The following is a 15,043-nucleotide window of genomic DNA, read 5'->3' as shown; positions in this document are numbered from 1 at the left end:
GCCATTCCCCCTTGTCCTATCACCACATGCCCTTGGTAGCAAGTCCTTATCCAGCTTTMTGGGAGGCCCTTTTTAGGTCTCTCTAAGGCCTCCCCACAGTTCTCTCTCCTTCAGGCTGAACATTCCCAAGTCTCTTAGCCTGTCTTCGTAGGACTGGTGCTCCAGCACTCTTGGTCACTTTTGTGGCCCTCCTCTGAACTCCCTCCAACTTGATGTCCTTCTTATGCTGGGGGTCTTGGAGCTGGATGCAGTACTGCAGGTGGAGTGTCATGAAAGCAGAGWAGATAGGGACCTCTCCTGCCCTGTTGGCCACTCCTCTTTTGATGGAGCCCAGGATACAATTGGCCTTCTGAGCTGCAAGTGCACATTTGTAGGGTTATGTTGAGCTTCTTCCAGGAGTTGAATCTGATGATCCTTGTGGGTCCCTTCTAACTCAGGATATTCCGAGTTTCTGTGATTCTCACAAACCAATCCCCAAGTCCTTCTCCTCAGGGCTGCTCTCAATCTATTCTATGTCCAGCCTGTACTTGTGCTTGGAATTGCCCTGACCCAGGACAAAGTACTTGGCCTTGCTGAACTGCATGCATCCACCACTCAAGCCTGTCAATGTCTGTTTGATATCCCTTCCCTCCAGCACACAGCTTGGTGTCATGGGCACACACACACACTGAGGTTAAACACCTACATAAAGATGTTAAACAGCACCAGTCCCAACACCAGTCCCTGAGGAGGGTCACTTTTTACTGGTCTTCACTTGGACATTGAGCCATTACCGACAGCTCTTGCCCAGTGTGGATACCCAGCCAACTCCTCATCTCTGAGTGGTCTACTTGTCAAAAGAAATCTCCTCACAGACCAGAAGCAAAATCKAAGTCCTCTGTCAGGAAATGAACTCCCCGCTCTTGCAGCCCATCTAAGTCTTTCAAGGGCTTCCTCAACTGCCTTGCATGTCCTCCCATGTCCTACAGCTCAAACTTAGCTGCAAAAATGTACCTCAAGAAGGCTGCAAAGTCTCCTTTTCATAATCACAGTAATGATAAAGATATCAGCACAGCAACAGCACCAGGAGTAGTTGGTGTATATAAAAATGATTGGTTGGGAGTGGAATACATACTAGAGACAGTCTCACGTAACTGGGGCACTAAAGACAACATGATGGCGGGATCACATCAAGACATGACTGSTAATGCACAGTTGTCAGTGCAATTCAGTTGCCTCCAAAGCACGGAGATATGTACAGATTGAATTTGAACCCAAGCATATTCTTTGGTCCAGTAAACAACGTAACTAACAGGAACTCTAGTCTTACAGTACTCAAATAATACAGACAGTTCTCTCCAGTATTTTGGAGAGGGGAGGGATATCTATGAGAGTTGCAGCACAATTGTCAGGTCACTAGACAAGAGGGAGATACACTTCAAAGAGGAACTGAACCCTTACTATCTAGTTCTATTTTCAGTAGCTAATCTTCTGTAAGTTTGGGAACTAAGAAATGCAAAGATATGAGCATGGCATATAAACTTTAGTCTAGGTGTGCCATCTGGGGAAAAAAACCATACTTACACATAAAGGATAAGAGATTTAAGAAATCTTAAGTCTCCTTTTTACTTATTATACCCTTGATTTTTCATTTTGTGCTGAATGTGGAGTGCTCTATCAGTGTTTAGGGAACTGATTAAGTTTAATAAGGCTGCTGAGGAACGCAACCCTCAGTTGGCTTCCATCGTACTGCATAAGACTGTACTAAAAATGTGAGATGTAGAGTTGATGCTTAAATATTGGGAATAATGGGAAAAAGTATCAAGTTGGAATGGAAAATTGAAAGAGTACACTTTCTTTAAAGAGTTTCTTCATAAGCGTACTGATACATTTAATCTATGATAAGGAAAATAACTTCTAAAGTGCTTAAACAGTAAGATAAAGAAATGRGATATTTTAGAAGCCAGTTAAAACTGCTTCCAGTGGAAGAGGAAAACCCTGAAAAAGTCCAGAATCTATACAGACATTAACATTTATGATTTAAGATACACATGYTTAAGATAGTAATCTACGAGTTGAAAAATTAAAAGCCTATGCAGAAGTTATATGCATCTCTCCCTCCTGCACATTTTTTACTGCATCTTAGAATCAGACAGATTTGATTGGAAAACTAAGAGAGACTACCTCAACTTACTTTGTACAAAGCACATGTACATGTACCACCAGCTCTCATAATCCACCAACTTGCATATTCACATGAATGTTATGCACTAAGGGATAAGATGTGGGACAATTTTACCTCTGAKCCATAGAAAATAACACAGTCACCATAAATGGTTAATATTTCACTTCCATTTCTTTATATATATACTTAATACCTTAATTCCAGCTTCATAATTTCAGAGATGTCTTCAATTTTTTTTTCTTCCACTTGCAGCTCTTTAATAGCATCTAGGAGTTTCTGTTGATCTCCAGGATTTGTAACACCGATCTAAATTTAAAGAGTAATTCCAAATATTATTTACTTTTAAACTTACTGGACATAACAATACAGTAACACTTACTGCACAAGCTTCTAAATATCAAGATTCAAAAGAAATTGTTTTTAAGTTATTGCAACCAACTACAATGTATGTAAGTGACAAAGGAAAAAATAAAACSACTGAAAATATTCAATTCAACTCAACAAAATTACAAGAGATGAGGAACTGCCAAACTGAAATTGTACTGGATATTCAGAAAGTATGTTTAGGGTTTATTAAAAAAAACTAGTAGTTTGCCTAAATACACCTGTGCTGTTAGGATGTTAGGCTTTTCCATTTCAGAATCATTTGAGTCATCTCTGACAGCAAGGTAATGGAATCATGATGGTGATACAACATTAACTCAGAAAGAAAGAGTGGAAACTATCAAATCAGCATCAAACAGAGAATTTTATAGGAATAGGTCTTTTTTARCTGAAGAAAAGCACAAAAGACACATACTATGTAACTGAGATTCTCCAAGTGATGACTGGAACAGAAAACATTGGCTGCTTCACTATCCATCAAGTATCTCAGAATAAATTTTAAATCCTGGATTTAAATTTTAATCAAATTTTAATTTTAAATTGAACTGATTTAAATCCTAGGCTGAGAGTTTTCTTGTAGAACACTTCAAGAAAAAGAATTTGTTAAAAGGGAAATGCGATTGTGGGACATAAAATTTTCCTTGCTCATCTAACAGGCTGTTGTGCATCGCAGGACTTCTGGCGCTAGCAGCCCTAAGATGCTCCTCCACACAAGTGAGAAACCTCTCAATGCTTGCTCCAAGTAAGAATTTGTTCCTAATGTACCAGCTGAGTACCTGATTCAACAGAAGTACACCACTGGAATTTGAGACTGCAAGGACCCCAGTGTCTCCAAAGCTAGGATATATGGGACTCTCACTATATTCTAATCACTTGAAGTTACCCCCCGCACCTTCAGAAATCTGTAAGATGTTAGCATTTACAGTCTCCCAGATTCCTGTCAGAAAGGATGTCGAATGAACAGCTGATAACTCACATCAGATCAAAATTCTAGGGAAGAGATGGTGCCTAAGGAAATGCTTTTTGTGAGACCCACTGTTTTGACATCCAGTGTTCATTGTGACTCCACCAATTACAGGTATCAAATAACTATGGGCTCGCAAGTGTGCCTTTGAACATTTCAAAACCACATTAAGTTTATGGAAGTTCTTCAGTAAAAAAATCCTAACAAGATTAACTGGGAATTTAACTACAGGTGTCAAGAACTAACAGGTTTCCATGGGTACCTCAATAAATTGYACTGAAGTCTTTTTAGCAAACATCACCAGCAGCCATAAAATACTAAGAAGATCTAGGYTAACTATAATCTGCTTCATTTATGTTGAGCTCTATTTGCTCAATTCATTAACTCTCAGGTTTGCCTTGTGGAGCCCTATCAGGTATGACCTAATATTTTCTTAAGGTTTACAAAGCATTACAGCAGTCATTTAATCATGAATAAGTAAGCTCATTTATACAATAGCAGTTATTCTTTAGTATTAAAACTATCTTGCTTAAAGCAGGAACTACTTTGAAGACTGCCTTTGCTTTTGACTCCACCTTCTCATTCCTGAAACCAGSAAATCAGGATGCATCTTTCTGACCAGCATATCAGAAGATGTACTTTGTTACCTTATAAATAAACCATCGTTTTGTTATTCTGCAAACAGATCACCGCCTGAACACCACCACATCTTGAAAATATGCATCAGGAGGTAAAGAATATGATAAATGTCACTATAGATAAAGCCTTCTACCATCACAGTAATTCTGAATTTAGAAGTAAAACACGCAGAACTTAAGAGACAGAAGGTTGATAGACCAGTCCAAACTACTTCCCAATTTCTAGACCATCTCTGTAGAACATGAGATGATGCAGAACCTGACTGTTCATGTAATGCATGGAACAACCACAGTACAATAAGCCCTTCTTGATGGACCAGTGAATTTTTAAGTTGGTATTGGTTCAATCACGCTCTGCACTCCCAATTATGCAAATATTATTGTGGCCATGTTTAAGAAAGCACAAGTGCTGAATAAGAACTGGCTTATATCTGTAAAACAGACTACACACACTCTCGACTTTAGGTGTTATTCTTTACTTAAATACATTTAAAGCAAGCCCTCAAAATCCAAGGCCCAAGCTCACACTCCAGCATKAATGTTCTAAAAGGTGAATAAGATTGCCTCAACACATGAAAAATTCTATACCTGCACAGATAAAACTAGTGAAGCTCTCACTCATATCAATGCCACCTTGCCCAAGTAGACACTAATTTAAATAACTTGACACATTTCTGTCAAATATTAMATGTTTTTTCCAGAAAGTGGGGGCACAGGAATGAGTCCTGGAACTGTGATGCAGAAGCATACAGACCTGATAATTATCAAATTATTTAGTTAAATTCCTGGATTATATTTTGAATTTTGATGTGTTGACTTTTCATTATACATTCCCAAATCCTGAACAGGATGCCAATTTCTCTTATTCTAAAGTAAATAAAATGTGAGAAAGAAATCCCTTTAGTCCTAAATGCATCCAGAAGCAAAATTACTTCTCTTGCTATCTTATGAGAGAAATRCTTAAAACAAAATTTAAAAATGTATCATGAGTAGTGCAGACAAAAACCTCCAAATATTGAATAGACATGTCCCAGTATATTGAACAGACTTTTTTTTCAGGATGGAACAGTTTATAAGATTAAGGAATGCAAGGATTTCAGCTTGAAAGACTCATTGTTTAGACTCTGCTGTAGAATACAGATAAAGATATTTACAGAGAAAATATCTTTCTGATATTGTTTGATGGAGGAAAGCATATCATGTTAATGACAGGATTTCTCCCCAGTTCTCTGGATACAAAGCAGCTTGGTTCAGAGGCATCCATCAGAGGTCATCATTAATCTTTGTAGTAATAAGATCCAGGCTCTTTTAAACAGCTGGCTGTTAGCTGAAAGTCTGCCATTACAGTAAAAACTTTCAACTCTGAAGCTACAAGGAAACAGATTAGATTTGTTTTATCAGCAGTGTGGGGAGAAACTGTTAGCAGAGCTCTAAAACTAGACTGCATCAAGAAGTTAGGATAACATATGAAGTGCTAATAAGCAAGGAGTGTTATGTCATTTTTTAACTTCTCAACTGAAGACTCACTAATTAATTTATGCCCATGTACAAAGCATGACTTATTTTCCAGGAACTGTTTCCTGCTGCTGGAAAGTTAAGAAACAAAGCAATTAAATTCTTACAGATATCTTCCTGTGTAGAAGCAGCTGATTCATGTAGCCGTTTCAGTTTGTTCAAAGCTTTCTTTTCTATTATAATAGAAAGCCTCAAACATTTTGGAACACTGAAACAGAAGCTATGATTTTGAGTGAAATTACAYCTCCTAGGAGAAGGAACTATAAAGCTTAGCAATTCACTAAAGTTCGCAATTCTCTCCCCTTCCCCTGGTGTTCCCTGGACAAAACCAAGCACTGATTACAATATCAAAGCAGGTGAACAATACGAACATACACTCAGAGAGATTTACAATTTATTGTAATCATGATCAACAAAGCAATTCACAGAGGAATGAGAAGAAATTCACAGGAATCTCCTTAAAGAACAAAACTGCTATCAGTAAGAGCTTTAGAGTTCTAAAAATCTCACACTGGGATACTGYCCAATGATTCTGAGGTTTCAGGAAAGGAGTAACACCAGAACACRCTGACATGTCTTATAATATTTTATCCTAGGTGAACTCTTAAACTTTTTATTGACAAAGCTTCTCTCTATGAGCACCCCCGGAGGAAACAGAATTACTTGTGAGTTCTGTCCAAACAATTAAACTCTACTCAGTAACAAAACAAAACTTCAAATAAAACATCCTCATTGACATCCACYCTAAAGGAATAAAACTGTGGTTCCAGCTGCTAGAACACACACCTTCTTGAGACCAGGATAAGAGGAAAAAAAGCTGGCACTAAGGACATGGCTAGCCAGGAGGAGGGAGCAGTCTTTAAGAAGCTGTTTTTATGACGCATCTTTGAAATCCTAGTCCAGGGATTCCAAAGCTCCCCAGTACAGAGTACTCAGAAGAATCCTGCAGCCTGAAGTACTTACATTGTTCCAAGGAGACTCCTATAATTGGATTTTATTATAGCATCCTCCTGTAAGCACAGGAGGTCCTCTCATTTCCCACAGGAAAAATCCCAGCAAAGACTAAAGAAAAKAACCACCACAATCTCAACTGAGAACTGAAGCCTTGTAATAATTCATCACAGAGTCAAAAGACCAACCTTAGCAAACAGCAAAAGACCAACCTTCCAAGYGGCAATCAACTGTAAGAAACAAAATCTTCTCTTTTTTTCCTTTTTTTTTGAGGGGGAATAAGGTTTTATAAACCTGTGTGGGATATGAGATGCTACAATTTAAGCAACTCTAACRTAAGAGAGCTCTTCTTTCTCCAACAAAAATAATCGCCTCACAAAGGAGGATCACATCTAAAGTTTAACATTATCTACTGCTAATCCTAGAACTGATTTCCCTTCAGAGAAATCATAATTAAAAACTAAAAATGGTAAGAACTAAAATTTAAATTAGAACTATTTCCTGCTCACCCATTGATCTGTGAGATTAYAAACTTCAGAAAAAGCCTGTCTATATTCACATTAAAATTTAAAAAGTTGCAGAGGATGCTGAAAGAATTATTGCAAGGTTAGAMATTTATAATGAAAAGTTAAAACATTCAAGAAAAAGGAGAAAATTAAATTATGTTCTAAAGTAGTAAACTGACCTGTATTAAGTCATCTTTTTGCATGGTCAGAAGTTGTCTTAAAGATACATCTTGTTCCTGTATAAAACAAAATAATTTCTGCTATCAAAAAGAATTTCAGAAGAAAACAGTTTTAACTTGATTTTCTTTCTTGTTTTACTTCAGTTTTCAGGGAAAAAAACCACCATTATTGATTCAATGAAAGATTTACCTAGTTTAGAAGCATCAAATGTTGTGACTAACACACATAATCAAGAAATCCAATTTAGTCCATTGTAGTTTAACTTCCCATTTTATAAATAAACTTCTGTTTAAGAAATTTATTTGAATTAATATATTAATAGTGACATAACTATTTCATTACACAATAGGTGCATTTTGATTCCATGGATTACTTCACAGGTAGCAGATCCACCAGAATTACCTTCAATAATCCTCTAATGTGTTCTAGACCAAGACCATGTAAAAACACTTCCATGTCATCAAAAGCTGAATAGGAACTGTAAAGATAATTAATGAGATTGGAGTTACCAACAGAGGAAATATTAAAAAAAAGACATCCAGAACAAAGGCATCTCCAGACAAAGCACTTGGGAGCAACCTGAAGCTGCACACACTTGCTTCATGACAGAGGTATCTTATAAACATGCAACTTAATCTATCAAAAATTTATAGATGTCTTTTCTGTCTAATAAGTTGAATTGAACTTGAAGGGGACAATTTTCATACATAAAGATCACTTTAAGTCACAAAACATTCCAAATGAACCTTAACRTTGGGTCACAAGAGTCTGAAAAAATGTGGAAGTGGTTAAGGAAGCTCACTATGTATTCTTATCAGGTAACATTCATATTAATTGGATTCAGTCCACAACTGGTACCCTTCTGGKTCTAGTTAAGCCAAAAAAGGTTATTAAGAAAACAAGACCATTTGTAATTAAAGACAGTGGAAATTACGGGATTAAGAAATTTGTCAGAAGACTACTGTTCAGAAGGTAGACTGAGAAAGCAGTAAACTCTCAACTGTAGGTTCAGAGCTTAACATTTATAAACAAATATAAAATACCAATTTTGATTCCTGGCTCTACYAAGAGATATAAAAATATAAGAAGAAAAATAACTAAACAGCTTTCAACAATCAGATGAACTGCAACAAAAAACAATTAAATGAAAGAATAAATCATACAAAAATCCTGAAAGCACTACTGTATTTGCTACAATGAATCCTTTGCCAAAATCCCAAGTTATAACATTCTTTTGCTGTCCTCTTGTAGGCTCTGAAATGAAGGTCTGCATCATCTGCCACTCAAAGACTGAAGGAGCATCTTGAGTGCCATCATGTGGCATATACAGGACAGCCAGGGATCAGGCCCAGCCAGCATGAGCTTAGGAAAGGCAGATCCTATCAGACCAACCTGACCTCCTTTTAAGACTAGGTGACACACCTGGAGATGAGGGAAAGGTTGTGGATGTTCTCTACCTGGACTTCAGTAAAGTCTCTGATACTGTCTTTCACAGCATGTTCCTGGAGAAGTGCACTTTTTGCTGGGTTAAGAACTGGTTGGATGCCCAAGACCAGAGAGTGGTGGTGAATTGAGCTCCATCCAGCTGGCAGCTGGTCACTGGTGATATTCCCCAGAGCTCAGTGTTAGGGCCAGTTCTATTTCACACCTTTATCAATGATCTGAAGGGAGGGGTTGAGGGTACCCTGAGTAGGTTCMCACAGGGCACTTCTAAGCAGGGTGAGAATGTTGATCTGCTGGAAGGTTCTCCAGAGGGATCTGGACAKGCTGGATCAATGGGCCAAGGCCAATGTATCAGCTTCAATAAGGTGAAGTGTGGGGTGCTGCCCTTTGGTCACAACAACTCCATGCAGTGCTACAGGCTGGAGGAAGACTTTCTGGAAGGTGGCCCAGCGGAAAAGGACCTGGATGTGCTCTCAGCTGCCCATGAGCCAGCATGAGCCCAGGTGGGCAAGAAGGATCAGAAACTGTGTGGCCAGCACAATGAGGGAAGAGATTGTCCCCCCATATGCGGCCCTGGTGAGGCCACACCTCAGGTTCTGTGACCCATTCTGGGTCCCTCACTAGAAGAAAGACATTGAGGGCCTGAAGCACATCCAGAGAAGGGCAAWAAAGCTGARGAAAGTTCTAGAGAGTGAATCACATGACAAGTGGTTGAGGGAGCTGGGGTTCTTTAGCATGGAAAAAAGGAGGCTCAGGGGAAAACTAATCACTCTACAAATGCCTGAAAGGAGGATGTGGCCAGGTTGGGGTTGGCCTCTTCTCCTAGTCAACCAGTGACAGGACAAGAGCTGACACAAGGAAGGTTCAGGTTGGACATCAGAAGGAATTTCGTCACTGAAAGGATGGTCAAGCATGGAACAGGCTGCCCAGAGATGTGGTTGAGTCATCATCCTTGGACATGCTCAAGAAATGACTGGATGTTGCCCTTAGTACTAACGTTTAGTTGACATGGTAGTATTCAGTCAAAGGTTGACCTCAACAGAGATGTTTTCCAACCTAAATGATTCTAGGATTCTAACAACAGAATCTGGTGAGGCTGTCTGAAGTACGTTGAGACTATCTCACTGTGAAGTGCTACCCTGTGAACTGCCATCAGCTTAATGCTGTAAAACTAGAGCACTCCAGATTCAGCATGACCTGGCTGAACAGAGGTAATCTGACCAATCAGATCAGACTATAGACATTGCAAGCTGTCTTTTTAAGACCATGCAGCTCAAGATGAAGGAGGCAACTAGATGGCTTGTTGAGGACTTCYTAGCCAAGTTCTGGGACAAAATCATATCAAGGATCTCTGAAGTTGCTGAAGCAGGTGACAATTTCAGGCACAGGGTACTTTCAAACTTCAGGGTCAGGGGCACACTCTGCCAAAACTTCAAGAGCTTTATTAGTGTTCATACTTTATTTTGACTCTCACATATTTAGGAAAAAAGGGCATAGCCCTTCTTGGTGGCAATGAAGCTGAAAACAGGCATTTAGTGAAAGCATCGAAAATTTAACATCAAATGAAGATAAGCACAGAACAAGTAGTATGCAACAGGGGAGCACACAAATTTAACAGAGCTGAAATGAAGTGACATTGGACCCTGGCTCTCCTATACTCTACACTGAATGAGAGGAAAAGAAAATCTAGAGCATGCTCTTCGTTTATATTACTAAGGAACTCTGCAGTCTTGAAAAATGGATAGTATATTAACATAGTTACCGTGGACTCTCRGCAGCACTTCAAACAAGACACAATATATATTATAACAACTTAATAATTGATATGAACAAATACAATCTCTTACGAATGTTTATAAGCTAAAATTACACTTTAACTGTATTTACCCAACTCTGTGGTCAGGGACAGCAGTCAGAAACTTGCAGATAGCCTCTTGCTCAATTGTTTTATGGTATCTCCCTTGCAAGTGATTTGCAGCCAAAGAGAGCAAACTAAATATCTGTAAGAGCCAAAATTAATTACTTATTATTAAATCTCAAAATGCAAAAAAATATATGGWAGTAAGATTCCAATCAATTACTACTTACAGGGGACATTAAACATCTGTCACTTCTCCTCTAAAGCATACATCTATAATGAGAAGACTAAATCCACAGTTTACCAAGAACTTTTCTGAATTAACCAAATTCCAGCACAATGATGAACTGACACAGTGCACAATAGTGTCTATCACAATGTCTAAAAAAAGCATCTGCCACTACAGAAAAAGCCAAACACCAACATAGTAATTTTTTCTGCTTGTAGACAAGAGTTCTATGTACTCAATGCAGTAAATTCTGTAAAGGGCACAAGACATACGATTCTTAATGTCCCCATTTCCAGTGCATAGATAGACTACAGTACATGTATTTTTCAATTTACAACTGACAATCTACGTCAACTATATTTGACAGACAGGGATTCTTCCAACTGATTAAAGAAGAAGACTTCTGCTAGACATCACTATGCATCAGTGATGGATACCAGACACTGAACTGCCCCTGTGTGAGTTCTGAGATAGTTACAAGAACATTCAGCAAAAGAAGTAGAACTTCAATAAACATAAATGAATGCTGAAACCACTTGCCAGGAATTCAGGTAACTAGCCAGTTTTATATACATATACACAAGGTATGTGTGTTGATCTTGGCCAGCAAATAAGCCCCTATTGAAGCCAGCAAGACAGGGAGAATTAGAAAGATAAAAGTGAGAAAACTTTTCATGGACTAAGATGGATACAATTTGATAAGTGAAGGGGAAGAAACCCCATACACAAAAGCTAAGTGATGCAAAGGCAGACACTTACCACCTCCCACCAGCAGATCAATGCCCAGCCATTCTCCAATTTTATTGCTGAGCATGAAGTGATAGGACATGGAATATCCTTGTGTCAGCTGGAGTGAGTAGCCCAGGGCTGTGCCCTATCCCAACCTCTTGCTCACTCCCAGCCTACTTGCTGGAGATGGGGAGCAGAGAAACAAAGATGGCCTTGATTCTGCACAAACATAGCTCAGTAATGGCTAAAACACTGGTGTGCTATCAACACTGTTTTGGTCACAATTCTAAAACACAGCACCATACAGGTCACTTGGAAGAAAAAAAAACTCCCAGAATAATACAAAATATTTTCCYTCCCAGAAACAGTTTCTGCAGACACAGTCCATATGACAGCCCCTTGGGCTGTCAACAGCCTGAAGAACATACCCTGAAGCTAGAAGAAGCTCATGACCCTTAAATATCTCAATACCATCTGCAAGACTTTGCACCAATTGTGTGAAAGTCAGCACTGCAGGTCAAGAGGCAAGAGTCATCTCTCAAGTGTGAGGAGCCTGTATTCCCTCCCTGTCAGAGAAAGTCATGTTATAAGATTATATGGCTGCAACCTGCTGAACAAGTCATTTATCAAAGGCAGAAAGCATTTGTAACCCTCTTCAGTACCCTGAGCTAGCAGATCACTGAGCCTCAGACACAGATCTTGCTAGCTTCTACTGACAGCTCTGTGCATAGTTATCATTTTTTGCTCCTGCCTAGCCCTTGAGTCTGGCAGAGGAAAAAAATAGGTAAGAAAAAGAAGATGTATATTACAATTCACAAGACCAAATTATACATTTTTGAAGAGCCACTGTAAAAAGGCACATCATTGGTAAGAGCAACGCAGAACAAAATACACAGGAATATGGTCTGACTGATCCTCATGCTCCATCTTGTAACAGCAGTAAACATATTTATTCCAGGAGAATATACGTTATCTTCAGTAGCTCTTCACATTGATAATTAGTGGCTGCTTCTTCCATGATTTGAYGGTCAATTTACATTATTTCACACCTTTCCCTGCAGAATAGATTTTGAAAAAGGCCAGTACCAACTATTCTTCTTTTTGGCTTTAGCCTTTTCACTCCCAAACTCAGTAAGAGACTACACAAATCAGTTTGATACCTGCATTCTCTCRCATAATTTGGCAGATAGGTAAAAAACAACACATTTTTCTACTTCTCATATCAACACAGCTAACATGAATAATTCCTTGTTTTGTATTCTACACTAAACTCAATGATTTTGAAAGAATAAAGAAAAAAAGGTTTCCAAAACACTACTATATAGCCTTTACAGCACTGTGAAAAGCTGTGATACAACAGAAGATAAGCTGTAATAAATAGAAATGTAACAGCAGTAGTGTAGTGTTCAACTAGCTGCTATAATGTAATTATTAAAATCATACTTTTACAGAAAATTCTAAAAGTAATGAATAGATTCTTGAGGCAAAACACAGAATTTGGATTTCCAAGAGAAATTAAATACCTCTGAATGTTTATTGATTTTTGCTAGCTCTGCTGCTGTTTTTTCATCCTTCGTCTGTAGATTTTTGTCAGCTCCCAGCTCAAGCAACTTCAAAATTACATTTCTATGTCCATGCTGTGCTGCCCATATTAATGCCTGCAAAGAACAAATTTGTTTAACAAGTTTACATATGGAGCAAAACCCAACYGTTTCAATTAATAAAGCATGGCCCAGTCTGCAGACAAAGACCATTAATGCAAAAGGATCTCGAAGTGGTGTTAAAGCAGAAAATTCTGAGGAGTATTTCCCAAAAAGCTGTACTTCGAAACAAACACACAAAAGGAATCACTTACTGTATATCCATTTTCGTCTTGAGCATTTATGTGTGATCCATGAGCRACAAGAAAAGCAACAACCCGAGGATAGCCTTTTCTAGCTGCATACATCAGAGCAGTCATTTGTTTCCTGAAAGAAAAAGTGCCAGGTGAAAAAAGTATGTCAGAATGCAAAAGAAAAAAAAAAGTGTCACACTTCTTTTTTTAATTAAAAAAATTAATTTTAAAAGACACAGCCTAAGTGATGAGTTCTACATACAGCTGAATTTTAATCCATAGTTTGGAAAAAATATGCAGTTTCATCGAGGGCAATATGTAGATCACAACTGAATACTTAAGAGAAAGAATATTAAAAACAACAATTGTGCTCACAAAKGCAAAATCATCTCTGGTAAAATCAGTGTAAGAAAAAAATCACAGGTCATACAGCTCTTACTACTGTGCAGAGATGTGATGCAATAGCAGAGGCTGCACACCTATTACCAACAGTCAGGAGCACCCCCACACTGAGTACGCCCAAGAGGAGTCTTCTAAGAATTACACATACAGATAATACTGAAGATCTTAACTTTTCAGGTACTAAAAATAAACATAATCATAGTATTTTCAACCTTTATCCCATTTTTGGCTTCTGTTCCCAGAAGTTGCACCAGAGAAGGCTCAAACTAGGTATCAGATATGTGAAGTTTTTTTCACTAAAGGAGTGGTTAGGCATTGCAAGAGTTGCCCAGGGAGGTGGTAGTTACTTTCWCTGGAAGYGCCCAAAAGTGGTCTAGATGTGGATAYAGTTTAGGGGTGGTTATAGTCTTGSCAGRTTGATGGTTAGACTACATGATCTTGRAGATCTCTTCAAATCTTGCYGATTCTATGAAGTGTATCTCTTGATAACTSCTCTCCTAGATAGGTCACAGCTTCTTACTGCCGCTGAAGGAGTACTTAAGACATCACCCTTCCCATAACTCTGTTTCTTTATATCCCAAAACCAAGAGGACAACGGATCCGTCTTAGGGTGATTCACAGTGATATTGTATCCCATAGTCACCTGTGCCCCAAAATTGTTACTGTATCTTTAAGACCATGCAGCAGGGCATCTTATGTGTGTGTAGGGTGCTTTCGCAACAGCGTTTTTAAAAGCTCGCCCAGGTTTCTYGGGGCTCTTCACTGAGTGGTATTTGCACCACTGGCTACTTGATCTTTGCTCAGGCAATGGYTTTTCTTCCCATTTTAGGTTTGTTTTTTCTTCTCCTCGGCTCGGAGAAGCTGCAGTAGCAATCTCTGAGCTACCTTGAGGGCAAATTCTGCACCTGCCTGTCCGAAAACTGGGGGGACATCATACTGGCAGAAGTGGAGCAGAGCCGCCCTGCTCCAGCTCAAGCTGCTGCTGACTGCTCCAAGTTGGGGACAGGACACTCTAAATGGCTCCAGCCCAGCTGCTTCACCTGCTATGCCTGACCTGCTGTGCCTTGCTGTGGGGAAGTTCTTCATCTGCTGCTCCTGCCTTTCCAAGAGGTATCTGATGCCATCTTGTCACTCTGTCCTACAAAGCCTGAGGTCTTCCTGCCAAGCCCATTTCAGGAACAGGTAGTTTACAGCATTTTGAGTCTCTCTTTGCTCCAGTGGGATGTGAGGTCTAACAGTTTGATAG

The 15,043-nt window shown here is 38.9% G+C and overlaps 1 protein-coding gene across 1 annotated transcript in view; it reads right to left on the bottom strand.

The window, feature by feature from the left end:
* The window catches only part of ASZ1 (ankyrin repeat, SAM and basic leucine zipper domain containing 1), a 35,696-nt gene that overhangs the window by 5,182 nt on the left and 15,471 nt on the right, over positions 1-15,043 (bottom strand). Inside the window, 6 exon segments of the mRNA XM_057390466.1 lie at positions 2,358-2,470; positions 7,302-7,358; positions 7,705-7,780; positions 10,633-10,745; positions 13,085-13,219; positions 13,417-13,528. Coding sequence (XP_057246449.1) covers positions 2,358-2,470; positions 7,302-7,358; positions 7,705-7,780; positions 10,633-10,745; positions 13,085-13,219; positions 13,417-13,528 — 606 coding nt within the window.

The sequence above is a fragment of the Malurus melanocephalus genome, unplaced genomic scaffold (assembly GCF_030028575.1).
Source record: "Malurus melanocephalus ecotype Western Australia unplaced genomic scaffold, MMel_1.1 scaffold_27, whole genome shotgun sequence".
Taxonomy (NCBI): Eukaryota; Metazoa; Chordata; class Aves; order Passeriformes; family Maluridae; genus Malurus; species Malurus melanocephalus.
Note: the sequence above shows the minus strand (reverse complement) of the source record. Positions and strands in the feature narration are given on the sequence as shown.